This window comes from Canis lupus, chromosome 1 (genome assembly GCF_011100685.1).
Source record: "Canis lupus familiaris isolate Mischka breed German Shepherd chromosome 1, alternate assembly UU_Cfam_GSD_1.0, whole genome shotgun sequence".
In the NCBI taxonomy this organism is placed as follows: Eukaryota; Metazoa; Chordata; class Mammalia; order Carnivora; family Canidae; genus Canis; species Canis lupus.
The window spans coordinates 105,592,178-105,610,164 of NC_049222.1; the positions used below are offsets into that span (position 1 = coordinate 105,592,178).

The 17,987-nt window shown below is 44.4% G+C and overlaps 1 protein-coding gene and 1 pseudogene across 2 annotated transcripts in view; one reads left to right on the top strand and one right to left on the bottom strand.

The window, feature by feature from the left end:
- Positions 1-1,789: 1,789 nt before the first annotated feature.
- Positions 1,790-4,783, top strand: LOC119870300 (annotated as a pseudogene).
- A 203-nt stretch (positions 4,784-4,986) lies between these two features.
- The window catches only part of PPP2R1A (protein phosphatase 2 scaffold subunit Aalpha), a 39,729-nt gene continuing 26,728 nt past the window's right edge, over positions 4,987-17,987 (bottom strand). The window contains exons 9-15 of one of the 2 annotated variants that reach the window (XM_038527958.1): positions 17,547-17,681; positions 12,281-12,454; positions 11,954-12,014; positions 11,163-11,317; positions 10,028-10,170; positions 7,158-7,249; positions 4,987-5,563 (exon numbers count right to left, since the gene is read on the bottom strand). In XM_038527958.1, coding sequence (XP_038383886.1) covers positions 5,544-5,563; positions 7,158-7,249; positions 10,028-10,170; positions 11,163-11,317; positions 11,954-12,014; positions 12,281-12,454; positions 17,547-17,681 — 780 coding nt within the window. In that variant the 3' untranslated portion in view covers positions 4,987-5,543. Of the gene's footprint in view, positions 5,564-6,524; positions 7,002-7,157; positions 7,250-10,027; positions 10,171-11,162; positions 11,318-11,953; positions 12,015-12,280; positions 12,455-17,546; positions 17,682-17,987 lie in introns of those variants that run through there. The other variant, XM_038527959.1, reaches the window with a different exon arrangement.

Consider the following 17,987-nt stretch of genomic DNA (forward strand, 5'->3'; position numbering starts at 1 on the left):
GGGAAGGAGGCAGATCGGGATTTGGCATAAGTGTTCATATCAGAAAAAAAAAAAGGCATTCTCTGGTTTTGAATCTGGTCCAGTGCCAAGGCACACAGGAAGAATTAATTCCTGAGGAACAGGGTGAACTAGTAGAGAGATGGGAGTCCTAGACCCTACCTGATGGATTCTAATACAATGTAATATAATCCTCTCTGACAGTGATTGCTGGTGTTTAATGCAAGGAATAAAACCTGATTTTTAAGGTGCTTATGGATGTAGTGGTAAGATCAGTCTGCTGTTCAGCCTACTTTAAAGTGATCTTAGACCAAAATTTCAGGATTACTAGAAGTATACCTATAACACCTCTTTATAAACCTTATAACTCCCTTAACACCTTATAAAGAGTAAGATGAATTTACAGGACTCACCTGTCCCTGTGTAGAAAGTGTATCCAAATGGTAATGGCTTGAATGGAAAGGTTTTCTCTAACTCTGAAGATAATTTATGGAGATCCTAATTGTCTCTTGAAAACACTACAGTCTGATTATATTGAGGCTATTTTTACCCTTAAATTTAGGGGAGGAAAATTAAAGGAAGAGTTACCATAATTATGTATTTCACACAACTGTCTGGCTCATATCATCTTGTTTCCCCGTTTGAAAATATTTTCATCAATTGTAACAAAGGTAACACTCTGGTGTGGGATTTTGACAGTGAGTATATGGGAAATTGCTGTAGCCTCCACTCAATTTTGCTGAGACTAAAACTGATGTTAAAAAAAAAAAGTACTATTTATATTCTCATGACAATCCAAAAATCTTTATCAACTCATAAAATGCACAAAATTTCATGCCTTACACAATGCCATTTTGCATATATGTCATCATTTATATATATATATTTATTTATTTATTTTAATTTATGATAGTCACACACACACACACAGAGAGGCAGAGACATAGGCAAAGGGAGAAGCAGGCTCCATGCACCGGGAGCCTGACATGGGATTCGATCCCGGGTCTCCAGGATCATGCCCTGGGCCAAAGGCAGGCGCTAAACAGCTGCGCCACCCAGGGATCCCTGTCATCATTTATAAATACTGCATTGTTGCAAATAATTTTACTTAATTCAGGTATTAATAGGTAAATATGTTATCTAAAATTAGTAATTTAGTTTTTAGCCTATAGCATTGTCATGTATTAGTGTTTTATGTCCCCAAATGTAAGGTATGTGATTATACAACACTTCCTGTGATAGGTACCATTATACTTGTGTTGATACAAAAGCAAGTTTTTGTTGCCACCCTAATATCTAGCCAGCCTTACATCCATTATACACAACTTGTGATGGAGCAGTTTCCTACAGTATCCTGTTGCCAGAAGTGCATCTACATTTATTAAGGTATCTAAAGCTTTATTCGTAATTGATATTGGACTATAAATCTTTACAAATAAATGGAAACTTGCTACATCCAACACTACAATAACAAAAATCTAAAGTCAAATGACAAGGTGTAAAAATCAAAACTAAATATAAGTCTGGGGCAGCCCAGGTGGCTCAGTGGTTTAGCGCCGCCTTCAGCCCAGGGCATGATCCTGGAGACCCGGGATCGAGTCCTGCATCAGGCTTCCTGCATGAAGCCTGTTTCTCCCTCTGCCTGTGCTTCTGCCTTTTTCTCTCTCTCATGAATAAATAAAATCACACACACACACACATATATATACATATATATATACACACACACATATATATATACACACACACACACACACACACAGCTAACTAGCTTTTAGTAGAGGATGGTAGTTAAACGCATTGTTACCAGCTATGAAATTAAATACAAAATGGACACTGGACTTAAAAATTCCCTGATCAGACAGAATCTTTTAAGCCACATAAGAAAAACTTAAAACCTAGCCTATTTCATGAACATAAGCAATATATAGGTTATTTCCTATGAATGCCTCTGATAATCAAAATTACTTTTAACCAATCTCTTGTAATCTAGAAAGCCCCATTATAATACCATTCACTGTAATCAGGTTATAAACCATCCTGGAACATCATGCCCCTGATCTTCATGTTTTAAATTTGAAAGCTTCTTGTTCATGAATAGTTCTCATATGCACAATACTTACTATTTGTTGATTTGGGTGTTTTAAATTTGCTATTTCTGGAATTTTGACACATCCCAATTCATTTCAAGTCCCTGCTCTGTCACAAGCAGTAGATTTTGACAAATACTTAACCTTTCTGTGTCTGTTCTCTCCATCTTTTAGTTACAGCCATAGTGGCGCTGGCTTCGTAAATTTGTGAAGCGTGAAGTTCTCATGAGTGCCTTCACAAAAGTGATTTTACATTAAGAGGGCTCTTTAAAGGTTACACATTCTACCTGTGGAAAACTTAGTTAAGAAGATAAACTCAGTCACTGCGAACTGACAAGATGACTGCTGGGTATCTGGCAATGGGGATGATCTCATCACAGATTATGGCTGGAATACTGGGCAATTTCTCTTCTTTACCATTTTATAATCCTTTACTTCATTGGGTGCAGGCTAAGGTCCAAAGATTTGATCCTCAAGCACCTGATTTCAGCCAACTCCTTGGGCATTCTGCCTAAAGGAGTCCCCACTCAATACCTTTTGGGTTGAGACATTTCCTTTATGATTTTGGATGCAAACTTTTCTGTACAGTTGTGTCCACAGTATCACCTGCCTCTGGAGTGTCTTCCAGACCATCATCATCAGTCCCAGGAACTCCAGGTAACAGAGCTTATAGTGAAAGCTCCCAAGGACATAAGCACCTCCATAACCCTGTGCTGGATCCTGCATATGCTGGTAAATACCATTTTTCTTATGTATACCACCAGTAAACAGAGCAACAAAAACATCACAATTTTGGAAACTGTTCTTTGGTTCAGCATGACAAAGCCAGAAACTCAAATTGTATGCAGTGTTATCATTCCCTGGATGTGCTATGTTTGGGGCTCATGCTCTGGGCCAGTAGCTGCATGGTCTTCATCCTGTACAGGCACAGGCAGAAGGTCCAACACATTCACAGAACCAATGTCTCCTCCACATCATCACCTGAATGAATCTACAGCCACCAAAACCATCCTTCTCCTGAACATCTTTGTCTACTTTAACATCCTCTCCTCCATCTTTCAAGTCATTTTGTCTCTTTTTGATAATCCCAACTGGATCTCTTGAGCACCATTTCAGTAATCAGTTTCCCAACTGTCAACCCCTTTCTGTTCATAAGCCTGACCACAAGGCATCCATGCTCTGTTTTGCCTACAGAATACAAAGGCCCTCATCTAGGAAGAAAATGTAAACAATGTTTTCACCCAATTTTTTTTAAGATTTTATTTATTCATGACACACACACACATACACACACACACACACACACACACAGAGGCAGAGACAGGCAGAGGGAGAAGCAGGCTCCCTGCACGGAGCCCAATGTGGGACTCAATCCTGGATCCAGGATCACACCCTGAGCCAAAGGCAGAAGCTCAACCGCTGAGCCATCCAGGCATCCCTCACCCAATGTTCATTCATTTATTCACTCATCCCCCTTGGAATCATATGAAATAGTGACAAGAGTGGTGGTAAATACACAAACGTGCACATATCAATCTGATTATGATTACCCATCAGGCAATAATATTGGAAAATTGCATATAAGAATGTAAAATTCAGAATTTAAAATACTTATTTTTATCCTTCTAGTTGATTATCTTGCTTACATGAAATGCATTTATCTACTTCAGTTCTTATGTCCTACATGTACCTCTTGATAAAAATATCCAAATGAATGTGGTCAAATAATTTGACTTTAACAGAATTAGTCTTTCGTGTTTTTTTTTTTTTTTTAAGATTTATTTATTCATGAGAGACAGAGACACAAGCAGAGGGAGAAGCAGGCTCCCTGCAGAGCCCGATGTGGGACTCGATCCTGGATCCCAGGATCATGCCCTGAGCTGAAGGCAGATGTTCAACCACTGAGCCACCCAGGCATCCCAGTCTTTTGTGTTTAATAATGGGCAAATTTGGAAAGCATTTACCAACTTATTGTATGTGCGCTTCATGGTATCTGTTCTATTTTATGTTGACTTCTGTGTTAATGTAATAATCACATTACTTCTGTTTCCCAATTAAGCCTGGAGGGAAAGCTTTTCAGGTAGAGGTTCATGTCACGTACAAAAGGTTGGAGATGTTAAACCATGTGTGGATTTCCAGGAACCCTCCTTTCCCAGGGAAGAGCAGGTGACTTGAATCCTGGTTCCCAAGATGACTGCATCCTTCCCTTTACTCCCCTATCCAGGTGTCACCAAGTCCCAATCTGTCTTCTTGAGAAGCTTTTGTTTCCTTTTACCTATAACTTCCCCAACTCCACAGTATCTCCCTCCAGCTCAAAACTCCTCTCTTGCTTAGACCACATCCCCCAGATTCTCCCCCCTTCAATTCTGATAGTGTCACTCCTTTACCAAAAACCCCTGTGGCTGCTGTTCCAGGATTAAGTTTAGATCTTCAGCTTGTTCCAAATGCTCTATATACTCTGTAATCACCTCCTCTCCTTATGCTGTTGATGCCTCTACCTATCTGTGGCAGAGCTAAGAACTCATAGTTTCTCTCTGGAACATGTGTTGTTGACTGTCACACTGGCATCCCCAGTGAACCATATCTCTAGATTTTTCACATCTTACGAGGTCCCCTCCTGCACGGATTCTGGGATTAGCCATGTGACTTGGTTCATTCAGCTTGTGATGCAAGGAGAGGTTTTAAAGCACTTGTAAACCGGGACTTGTTCTCTTGGAAACTGCTTTGGAACCATCAGATAAAGAGATCCAGCCACCCTGGAGAGATGTTGTACCAGGCCTCAGCTGAGGCCTTCAACCCAGACATGGGGTTGAAGAAGTCATCTTGAAAATTTCCAGCCCCAGTAGATACCATATGGAGCAGAGGAACCTTCCAACTGAGCTGAGCCCAGACCACAGAATTATGAGGAATAATACATTTTCATTGTTTTAATCACTAAGTTTTGGGCGTGAGTTGTTAGCTAGTAAAATAAAAATGAAACATGATGGAGCATTCATTTGAATGTTCTTTCAGCAATTAGTAGTAGACTGCTGACTGAACTTGAACATTCAGCATGCTAAGAGTGACCATACTGCCCCACTTCCCAACCTCAATTCTTCACTCAATGAGTCCTTCAAATATTTATATCCTAGGGGAGTACAGTACATATGTGTTTAGGTGCAGGGTGGGGGACCAAACTTAAACCACAGGTCCTCCCTATGAAAATAACATAAGCCAATAATGGGAGGAACAAGGTCTCCTTCACCCTTATCCCCCAGGACTCAGCTGGGCCTAACAAACAGTAGGGACTCAGTAACATGAGAGCTGGGCTGGTGAAATCACTGCCACCCAGTGCCAATTTCCCCTCCACCCTACTGAGCAGAATTTCACTCAGTATTATGTCCTTTGTGAAACCTTACACGTACCACCATCCACTAAGTCTCTTGCTCCTCTCTCCGGAGCTCTTTGGCCCCTGCATCAGTTAGAATTCGGGTGACCTGCAAGTGATGAAACCCCAAATAAACAGTCACTCAAACAGTTTAACTTTCCCAGGTAACTAATACTGGTGTAGGTTTTCACAGCATCAGGGACCCAGGCTCCTCTTATCTGGTTCTGCCACCTTGCTGGGCTTATGCTCATAAAATCACTCCCTGGCCCAAGATGGCTACTCCCACTCCACCCATCTGATCTACAGTCTGAAGTGCAGCAAGAAGGAAAAGCAGGGGGCATATGTCTCCTCCTTTAGGAACATTTCCTAGAAGCAGCACACACCACTTCTGTCCACATGATATTGGCCATGATTTAGTCAACACCACACCGAATGTCAAGAGACCTGGGAAAACGCCTTGAAACCAGGCAAACATGTGCCCAGCTACAAATCAGTGTCTTTATTAGTGAAGAAAAGGGAGAACAGATATTGAAGGACAATGGATTCCATCTTGCCAGTCCCCTTCTCATTCCGTTACACCCTGATTTTCCTGAGACTTCCTCAGGGGCAGGGACTAATCCACGGTGGGGCTCTCCAGCAAGTTACAGCTGACTCGACTGCTTCTCACATGCCATGCAGCAGTTACCCATTTTACATGTATTAACTCATTTAGTCTTTATGCTGTGATCTAGATTCTATCATTATCCCCATGCTACAAAGTACAAAACTGAGTTCAGAGGAACTTGGTAACCTACTCAAGGTCAGGAAGCCATTAACTAAAAGAACTAGGATCTGTACCCAGGCAGTCTGGCTCTGAACCACCACATGCTCAACTAATGTCTGTGAAACTAAGCTCCACCATGGAACTCTGCTGGCCAGAGACCTCATGGACCTTCTACAACATAGGCCACCTACACTTCTGGTGGTTCCCAAAGAAATTCCAAGCCAATAATTAGGTCTTTTTTAGAGAGAGTAGAGACCATGGCCTGGTGTGGCACCCCTCTTCCATGCTATTGACTAAAACCAGAGGACCAGCTATTTCTAGACCTTTATTTCTCTGTGAAAAGGGAAAACAAGAATAAAATAAAAACGGCACAGTTGACACACACATACACACAAAAACCACTGAACGGGAGGGAGAGAGAGGAAGGGAGAAAGGAGGTGGAGTAGATGGGGTACAGGTCCCCATTACAGCAGCAGGAGCCAGTGACCTGGGATGCTCACATCTCTCCCCTGAGGGCAGAAGTGGCCCCTTCCTCCCAGGGTCACTGCCCTGTCCCACCTTGTGCTCCCCAAGCCTCTTAAGGAGGTGGAGAGTGAGCAGTCAGATTCCCAGGCTGGGGAGAGGAAGAACCGTGCTGAGGGAAGGCGCCTGGGGTCAGACCATGCACAGGGAGTGACAGCCAAAGGCCCCCCACCATCTCCCCGAGGAAGGGACTTGGGGGGAGAGAGGGTGGACACCAGAGGCCGGCGTTGGCTCCTCTTCCAGCATCAGGCGAGAGACAGAACTAGGGGAATAGGAACAGGCGGGAGTCAGAACCACGGCTAGCCTTCTGCCCACAAACTGCTTCTGCATATCCCCCCTCCCAGGAGCTGCTATTCTCAGGCCTAAGCCCATCCTTGCATACCACCCTCCCATTGGGGTCTCCGAGTTCACGCCTTACCAGTCAGAGCCTCCTGGGCAAAGTACTTGACATCCACATCCTGGTCCTGGGTTAGCTTCTCTAGGATGGGCTTGACCTCGCTCTGCAATGTGCTGGAAGGAGAAAGGGAAGGCAAAGGAAGGGTGAGCCACGCTAGGCTGGGTGAGGGCTCCTGGGCAAGGAGGGGGCCACAGATACCGATGGCACGTGAGCCCGGAGATTAAATTACTTTGCAGGCTGAAGTCTAAAACCAGCACAGAGATCTCGGGGGTCCAGAATAGGCAAAGGGAGGTCAGACAGTCTGGGAAAGTGGAATACAGAATCATAAAAACCTCAAGTCTCTGAGGCTCAGCAAATGGACATATTTATTTGACATATTTACTGAGGCCTACTCTGCATTAAGTGTGATCAGAGTGGTAAATCCAACATCTGATTCTTGCCTGTGTAGAACTTGGGCTAGGAGGAAGACACGGAGAAAGACACAGACCAAACTGACGATAATTAAGAGAGAAGTATTAAGTGCCAAAGGAGAAGTACCCAGCCTGAGAGCAGCCAAAGGGAGGTATCTACTCCTAAGTGAGGGGCCCTTGAAAATCTACCACCATTGAAAGTCAAGCGTCTGGGGAAATGAAGGCATGTCCCTCTCCAGTTAAGAGGCTGTTCCTCTGCCCCATACAACTACCATTCTTACTTCTACCACCTAGATCTGTTTTGCCTATTTTTGAACATAATATAAATGGAATCAGACTATGCTTTCTTGGGTCTGGCTTCTCGCCAAACATGATGTTGGGGAGAATATCTGTGTTGTTAAGCAGAGCAACAGTCGCACTGAACAGTCTCCCATTGTATGAACAAACCACGATTTATACCACTGTACTGTGGACAAGGACTTGGGCTGTTTTCAGTTCATGGCTAATATAAAGAAAGCTACAACAAACGACCTTTTGCTAGGAAAAAAAGCACTCATTTCTCTTGGATATATGCCCTTGTATGAGGACTCCAGTCATTCTACCAACACCAAATGTTCCTGAGGTTTTTTTTTTTTTTTTTTTAAATTAGCCATTCTGGGGTGTCTTTTCATTTATAATTTCCCAATGTCTGATGATGATGAGCATCCTGTCACATGCATATTGGCCATGAGATCTTTTCTTTTTTTTTTTTAATTTTTTTTAAATTTATTTATGATAGTCACAGAGAGAGAGAGGGGCAGAGACACAGGCAGAGGGAGAAGCAGGCTCCATGAACCAGGAGCGCGATGTGGGATTCGATCCCAGGTCTCCAGGATCGCGCCCTGGGCCAAAGGCAGGCGCCAAACCGCTGCGCCACCCAGGGATCCCGGCCATGAGATCTTTTGAAAGTGCTTGTTCAAGTTGGGTTCTGCCCATCTCTTACTTGGGTGTTTGTCTTATTGATTAGCAGAAAAGTACTCTGGATGAGTTAGTCCTCTGTCACAAATATGTCTTACAAGTACATCCTCCCCATCAGTGGCACACCATTTTGCTCTCATAATGTTCTCTTTTAATGAAGTTCTTTTTACTGAAGGTGAAATCACCCTTCTCCCTGGGGAGCTATTTAACAGATCTGAGTAATTTAACAAATCCTTTCAAGTCTTCAAGATGTTGGGATGCCTGGGTGGCTCAGCAGTTGAGCATCTGCCTTTGGCTCAGGGTGTGATCCTGGGATGTGGGTGGGACAAGTCCCCCATCAGGCTCCCTGTGGGGAGCCTGCTTCTCCCTCTACCTCTCTCTGTGTGTCTCTCATGAATAAATAAATAATAAATAAATAATAAATAATAATAAATAAATAAGAATAAATAAATCTTTAAAAAAAATCTTGAAGATGTTGTCCTGTTTTCTTCCAGAATCTTTATTTTTGTTTTTTCTTTTTTTTTTTTTCAAAAGATTTTTATTATTTATTTATTCATGAGAGACGCAGAGAGAAAGGCAGAGACATAGGTAGAGGAAGAAGCAGGGAGCCCGATCCCGGGACCCCAGGATCATGCCCTGGGCCAGGCAGGCGCTAAACCGCTGAATCACCCAGGCATCCCTATTTTTGTATTTTTCTGATTCCAGTCTGTTACCTCTAATTTGCTTATGCATTGAAGTGGGGTTGTTCCCTCCCACCCATAAGCATATCCAACTGACCTGGCGATCTATGAAAATACCTACATTTCCCTCCTGAATTGCAGTGGCATTTACTGTTATATACACACAGGTCTGTTTCTGGGTCCTTGATTCTGTCTCATTAGGCTAGATTATTGTGCCAATGCCTCACTTTTTAATTACTGTGGTATCATAGGTATTGATATGTGGTAGTAGTCTTCAAACGTTTTTCTTTTTAGGACCACCTTTGCTACTCCAGATCTTTTCATTTCCATGTTAATTCCAGAATCAACTTATCAAATTTTCAATAAAGAACACACTGATACTTACTGAAATTAGAGTGAATCTATACGTGAATCTGGGGAACCATCCCAATCATGAATATTAAGTAGATCTTTAATTTCTCAAAGCAATGTTTCATAGTTTTCACTAAAGATGTGGTACATCTTTTATTAAATTCCTTGGTATTTGATAGTTTTGGTGCAATAGCAAATTATACACACATATGTACAAAAATTATTTATATTTGTTAATTTCATTTTCTAACCTGTTGCTACTAGTATATAGAACTGCCACCCTCCCACTCCCTCCCACTATGAGATAGGCCATGGAATTCTTATTCCACATTTGAGGAAACTAAGATCTTGGGAAGATGAAGAGCTAGGCCAAGCTCACACAGCAAGCCAAGAGCCATACAGGGTCTCAAACCCCAGGCTCCAACTTCAAAAGTCAAAGATTAAGATGTCTAGAACAAGCCCTGCCCATGATGGGGGACGATCCAGGCCTCACCTGTTGTCGAGGATAGGCCCTATCTTCTGTAGGGACTTGGCCACATTGAACCGGACATTGGCGACAGGGTCCCCAGCCATACGCAGGACTGTAGGGAGCATGTGCTTGGTGGTGATGTCCTGCCCACAGACCTCAGATAGCACCTGGGGGTGGTCAGTGACAGAGATGTGATTATGCAAAGTTCATGACTAATTTCCATTTCCCCCTCCTCTCACCAGGCCACCTCAGTGATTATCAGGCCTGAGGGTGATGCTGAGCAATATGGGGAACTCTGGGCACAGGTTCACCCACCCTGGGGACAGCTGATTCTTCCAAAGCTACCATCTCCACTAATACCCTCCTAATGCCCTAATACCACTGTCTCCCTATTCTGGAAACCCCCAGCCCAGACTGTCCTGGTCTCATTTCTCCATCCTCAGAATTCCTTTTATCCTCTGGGGATGCTTGATTCCTAACCCTCGGGGATGCTTTCCTTAGCGCGATGCTCTCCAAAGTGGGATATGGGAAGAAATCAGAACACTAAGTTCTATTAATATTTTAAAATTCTATCTTTTAATTTCTAGTTATCTATATGATTTACTTAAACGGATAAAAAGGAGCCCTTGCTCCTATTAACATAACTGCTCTAAAACCTTTGCACATATAGCCAGATTAATCTTCACCACTTCGTGAGTAAGGTACTGCAATTACCAGCATGAGTGCTCTGTCCCCCTCCCATCCTGCACTTCCCTAGGATTCTAAACTAAAGCACTGAGCAGTTAAAAAGCATCCCAAGGTCCATGACTAAAACATGGCAGAGGTAGAATTAAAGAGTAGCTCTGATTGTAGAACCTGTACACATAACCAACTATCATAAACAAATATACAAATACACTTTGTGGAGGAGAGGGATGCTCGGAAGGGTATAGACAGTCACTGTTCAGCAGGCCAAGTATCCCCAGTCCTGGGTTTCTCACCATACAGGTCCCCACCCTCTGGCCTGTTGTTCCCCCAGGGAATCATCCTTGCCCCACCCAAACCTCACCATGTCTGTGCTCCTAAGCCAGATATCTTCCTAAAGACTCTTGCCATCCCTCCTCCCCTACATACTCCCAGGTCCCTGGGCACAGGCCAGAGGTCAGGCGGGGGCGCTCACATTGATGCAGAAGAGCGTAGTCATGCGGTGCAGGTAGTTGGGGTCCCCGGACATGGCCAAGACCTTAGGGATGATAGTGGCATGGGCCCACTCCTTCCCAAATTTCTCCACCAGCTTCTTCAGGTTGCTGGTGGCTGCCTCACGGATGGCATACACTGCAAAAGGGCAGGGATTCAGGAGGTAAAGGAATAAGCAGGCAGGGAGTAGCAGTCACCTAGGTACTGGGCTACAGGTGAACCAAAGGGTTTGCTGCGTGCTAAAGATAGGGTTTCTTTTTGTACAGTACCTCCCAATGACTCTAAGACATAGGTTTCACTATTGGCCTCCTTTAGAGATGGGTAAACCGCAGCTCTGAGAAGTGATTTGCTCAAGCAAATCATTCCGTAATTAATACTTGGAATTGTTCCGATACAGACAAATGTTAACCTTAATTTTTACCTGTCACTGAAAACTGCTCATTAGCACTTCTCACAATGGCCCTGAAAGACTGAGAAGCCCCCTATTTCACAAAGGAGTGTGCTTGAGATTCCATAGCCAGGGATAGGATTCCAGCCCAGGTCATCCACCCAGTAGCCCTCGCACCCTCTCTCCACTGGACCAGGCCACCTCTATGTGATCTGCTCTGTCCCCCTCCCATCCTGCACTTCCCTAGGATTCTAAAAGCAAGGGAATAAGTCCACACAGCAGCAGATAGCCTGGGAAAGTGACTCCACACCCGTCAGCCCCAGCCAATGCCCATCCAGCCTTCCTGGAATACCAATATCCTCCTTTGTCCCACTAGAGAGACTAACCGTGATCCACAAGCCAGGCCATGCACAAGGAGTTGAGCTTCTCATCAAAGAATTCTACCCCCTGCAGGAGAAAAAAAGGTTAAGGAATCAAGTTTCCAATGATACCCTAGGGAAACACCCACCCAAACACATCGGACACTTCTCAGCTTCACCTGGGGAGCTCCTTTCCCTTCTCTTTTTCTAACTAAAGTCTACTCACCTTATAAGCCCCATTTCCCATGCCTCTTCCTCCTTCTCCTCAGATAGCCCTCACGGGCCCCAGGGACACTGTCATAGCCCTAGACACACTGCACACAATGGTGCTTGGTCCCATGCCACCTTACTCACCAGCTGTCCAGCCAGCAGGGGCATGTACTCAATGATGGCCAGCCGCACTCGCCACTTGGCGTCTTCAGCCAGTTCCACAATGGCAGGCAGCAGGGACTGGGACAGCTGCCGGATGCCAATTACCTCATTCACGCAGTCCAGGTTGGAGATAATGTTGAGCCGCACCTCTGGACACTGAGGAGACAAGGGTCTGAGAAGATGTACCTGGCCCAGAAGAGGGCTGAGAGTTGCCCCTCATCAACTCCATAAAAGTCACACTTCCTGAGGGCCTGCTACTGCCCTGCCCAGCTTCTCCTGAGCAAGTAGCATGCATGGGTTATTATGTGAGGCAGCGTTTTGAATCTCACCACAGACCACAAGACATGGGTAGTTGTTCTGAAGAACCTGCAGGAATTACTACAAAAATATGTTGCTCTGGAAAAAAGAGATGTGATAACATTCCCACTCTGCTGCAAGTCAGTTGGGATCCCATCAGCAAGGGGCAATAACTCCCTGGATATTAATCTGTGACAGGGAAGCATACATCTAGCCTTGAGGGTGGTTGAGGCCATCAAAGTGCCTGCTGGCATCTGATCCACAAGATGCTTGATGTGTGGGAGCTCATTAGTATCCGTTCTCTGATTTTTGTTCTCCCTGCTAGTCTTTGAACTCTGTTAAGGAGCACATCTCATTCATCCTTTATGTCTCCAGTAACTGGCATAGTCTCTGGCCCATAGCAGGTGCTCAATACGTTTCTGCTGAAAGAATGCACAATGGGACAAAAATACTTTTGAGCTGCCTGCTGACTACCAGTATTACGAGCACTGACTTACTATGTATGTATACACATATGTTACTATACATGTACTCACACATACACAGATGTACGTACCCAACCTACTTCCATAAAGTATGTGAACAACGTGTAAGAAAAAATACATAAACACAGTTAGTTCTTATTAATCAAACAGAAGCCCTACTAGATCCTTGTGTCAAATTACACATTCCTAGATGGCAGACATCACAAGGAATCCTAAATTGAACCAAGTAAGACACAATTCAGTGACTCAAGTGAACAAGTGTGCAGTACAATAAAGGGTTAACTCAGCAGGTCCAGGTTGCTCAAATGAGGCACATTCCTAACAAGGGTTGGGTCCTTGACCAGCTTCTGTGAGATCTCTAAGCCCTTGGAATATCCTGCCTGATGAGAGGTCTTTGTGGTTACCTGGGAGACTTGGGCTGTGCCAGACAGACTACGCTAACAACATGACTCACAGCAAGGATCAAGCAATTAACTTGACCTCTGGAGGGCCTTGGAGACAGAGTAACTGAGGTCAATCATACAGGCAGCTCCATTCCATGGCTATGTGACCAATCCCCAATAAAATCCCTGGAAATCAAGGCACAGTGACCTTCAACCACCTTCTGTGGTTGGCAATACTCTATAGGTGCTGTCACATGTCACCCGTGGGGGATTCAAGAAGAGTCCACAGGACTCCATGTGAGAAGACACTGGGATCCTCATGCTGAGGCTCCCCAGGGCACCTGTTCCCTTGCTGACTTTCATTTGTCCTTTGCCTGTGACTAACAGCAACCACAAGTGTAACAGCTTTTCTGAAAGGGTTTTATAGCAAACCACTGAACCTGAGCATGGTGGTGGGGACACAGATGCAGCAAAAGCAGTGAAAAGTAAGGCAACTGCTGAGAAGACAAGACGGGTTAGGCTGGCACCTCTCAAGTAAACTCCCCAGAGTCCTGCCAACAAGTGCCTCTTTCCTTTACTAAACACAGTAAGGCTCTCATTTAGGAACAGAAGGCAGACAACTTCCTGCTGGCTAGTCCAATGGCTAAAAAAGAATTCTAAGAACCAACCCCATTTCCCCTCCCAAGATGGTATTAGTTCATTTCTTTCTAGAGCCAAGGATACTGAAAGAGGGAGGAAACATCCCAGTACTGACCACTGTGTTGGTTTCCTTTTTCTGTGACAGTTGTTTAAATCTTATAGAGTGGTTTCAGATGTTTGCAAAATGCTGATTACATAAATTACATAAACTCATGTAAATAACTAAACATTAACTTTTCTTTCTTTTTTTTTTTTTTTAAAGAAAGAGAGTGTTGGGGGGAGTGGAGGGGCAGAAAGGAGAGAATCTTAAGCAGGCTCCACATCCTGCACAGAGCCCAATGCGAGGCTCAGAGCTTGATTTCATGACCCTGAGATCATGATGTAAGCCAAAATCAAGAGTGAGACACTTAACCAGTGGAGCTCCCAGGCGCCCCTCAGTTGCTTTTCTTAAATTAACATTGTACCTCACATTTATAAAAGCCTGAACTGTCATAATGGTTAGAGATTGTATACCTATTCTTTGTTTTCCTTAGAAAAATTTCTGGAGTGAGAACAGCTCCATCTGCCATGCCACTCTAACCCCAGTCTAGGAAAGCGAGTTAGTCTGGATGTGCATGTGTCAGAATCTACTCCAGCAGAATATAATGAAGATGATCCAAGTCAACTGGGTGGACCAAGATGTGGTCAGAGTCAGGGCTGAGAAGGGCAAGGAGAGAGTCTTTCATACTTTCCTCACTTGGTATGAAGGCGTCTGTAACACCCAATAAAGAGGGAAATTTCTTCTTTGAATATGTTGAAAATTAACTAGATTGAGGTTTCACTGAATAAAAAAACATTTGAAATGCATATAAAACCATCATGATGGCCTTTCTGTACTGTGTGGAGACCCATGTGCTGAGTCTGGCCTATTTTCAAATATGATGATGAATTAAGGGAGTTACAGCACCTATCCAGGGCTGTGAGAGCAATGTCCTGACAGTGAATGGGCCTCTTTCCTTTTTCTGAATGTTACAATTCTAAAGATGGAAAATACTACATGTATTTATGTACATGTAGTACATAAAGACTTATGACCCACATAAGTCTCACCTCTGGAGGCAAAAAGAAATGAGGACCCAACAAAACCTACTTGGGCTTGCCACAGCACAGGAGCCAAATCACGCCTCCTGCGTCAAGAGACTTACTTCCCCCCATTCCCAAGCATCAGAGAGCCCAACTAAGAAGGCCCAGTGGAGGAACTCTGAACCAGAGCTGAAGACCAATCCCTGCTGGGGCATCTGAAAAGGTCAGGTATAATTCTGAGACTGAGTGTCAGCCAGAGACCAGAGACAGGAAAAGCCTTTCTCAGATGAGGGCTTTCCCACAAACCACAACTTACTCTCAGAAAAGGAAAAAAACCACATTTCTTTGTTGAAACTATTCTGGTCATAAAAAACAAACAACAACAACATACAAGGCTCAAAAATGAACCAATAAACCAAGTGAGTGTGTACAGTGAAAGGTTAACTCAGCAGGCCTAGACTGTCCAAAACCTACCCTCCCAAAGACAGGGCTGGCCTTTGCCTCGCTCCTAGATCACCTCTGAGCCCTTGGTATGTAAGGAACAGTGTCCTTAACATAAGAGAAGAGAGGGCGCAAATACAATGATTTACCCCATTTAAAAAAACAAAACAAAAAAACTCCTGTTTAGGCATACCCAGAAAAAGGCCCTTTGTATTTGGGTAAGTTTATAAACCTTATCAAACATAAAATAAAGTTTATCTAAAACTGAAATTTTAAATATAAGCCAAGAAAACCATGATGGGTTTTTCTCTTTCCTTCTTTGCAAGGGAAACTGCCCTGGTGCTGCAGGAGAAGATCACCGTGTAGCACTTGCTAAAGGTGCAGCAGGACCAGAAACTGGCTTTGGCTCTGTTTTTGCCCATGTGGGCTCACCTTCACACTCAGGCTGAATGTGGATCTTTCCTTGATGCCAGAAAGCAAAATGCTCCCCAAAACCCTGGTGAGATGTTAAAAGGACACAGGAGCCAATTCGAGGGACTCTCACCAGCCAAGCTCTTCCCATTTAAGCAGAAGTATATACAAATTATATTTATAACAAGTTATAGCCACAGAAAACATGCCTATAAAAGTAAACGTGTGTGAAGCACTTTACTTGGGTCTTAAAATTTAAGTCATAAAAATTAATTATGGCTTAAACTTTAACAAGTGATACAAATAAATGATCAAAAGTAAGATTACTAAGGTTCTTTTTAAAAGGCGCGTTGTCTTCCACATAATAAACCCTGCTTTGTAATTCTGGGGCTGAGAGATTATCCCGTCATAGGCAGAATTTTAAAATGTGCTATTTTGGGGCAGGGCAGAGGATTCAAAGCTGACATGATTTCCAAGCACTGCGTGGGCTGGAGGTGCTGGTGGAAAGAGACTGAGGCCTTTGGCAGCATGGAAGTCACACACCAGTCAACAGTCTCACCATCTATCTGCCTGATCACCACCAGGACAAAAACCATGGAGCATGCAAACCACCCCCCGCCCCACATGGTCCTGACCACATCTCTGCAACCACACCTCCCCCACAAGTTTGGTCTCCCTGCACCTCTTCTGGCTTCCCCACTGCAATCTTTCTTTTTGACAGTAACCCCAGGGTTCCTTTCTAACACCCAGATCTGTTCCAGTCCCTCTGGCTGCCCACAGTTCAAGTCCAAACTCCCTCCCTGGCTATCACCCCACAACCTGTCTAGCCATCACCTGGCACATGCTCAGATTCCCTGTACTTTGGGCCAACTGAACTGCAAGGTGTGGTCACAGGACTGGCTCTGGCCAATGGGGAATGTAGGATGCAAAGAGATGGATGATGGGTGCTCTCTTCTGAGCCTTGCCCTTATTGAGGACTATACTTCCTGCTGTCTAATCTCTTCTGCCTGTATGCTGGCTGGGGGTGGTGAAAATCAGAGCAGCTGCCTCATACCCAAAGAGTGCAGAGGTCAGCAGGGCTAACTCCCAGTGTAGGCCCACCTAGCTGTGAACTCTTGTGAAAAAATTATCTTATGTAAGCTACTGTATTATGAGGATCTTCATTACAGCATCTTCACCTAAATTCCAAGACCTGAACATATCACAGCACCTATGTAATCATAGAATCATGGGATTGCCCAGCTGCCTCTCTCACCATTAATCTGAAGGTCTCTGAGGAGCAAAACTGTCTTAGTCTTTTCTGATATGCTTGATACCCAGAAGAACTAGCACAGAGAAAAGGCACACAAAACCATTGCCTAATAAAGTGAATGAGTGAACGCACAGCCCAGCGTGCCCACCAGTATTCAACTCATTCTAGACTTGGGTGTCAGTTAAGATTCTAGGAGATTTCTGGCCAATCTGGCAAAGTAGTTGACCTACCTGTCACCTCTGCCAACCCAGATCTCAGAGCCTTCCCAGCACCCTTACCTCATCCTTCAGCTGAGCCAGAAAGAGGGGCAGCAGGTGCTCAATGGTGTTGTCTTTGCCCAGGATGGGGGAGAGGCCCATGATGACTGAGGCCAGGGCTGACTTCACGTGTTGGTTGGCATCTGACACCAGCTCCTGGGAGGGAGAAGGAAGTGGGTGCCACAGGGTCAGAACGACCCCTGCAGCAGCAGGTGACCAAGCAGATTTCCACCTCCTAAGAGGCCTGAGCCCTTCTCCTTCACAGAGCAGGGATGATTTAGGGTACAATGGTATAAGGCAGTTTCTTACCTGTCTCACCTACTTTGAGCTCCATGAGCCCTGCTCCTGAAAGCCTCCCACCCTCATCCCAAAGCTCTTGGAACTTTTGAGGGGAACCATTCTCACCTCCAAGCTCAGCCCCAAACTTCAGATTCTGCCTGCACTCAGGGACCCCAACTGTTT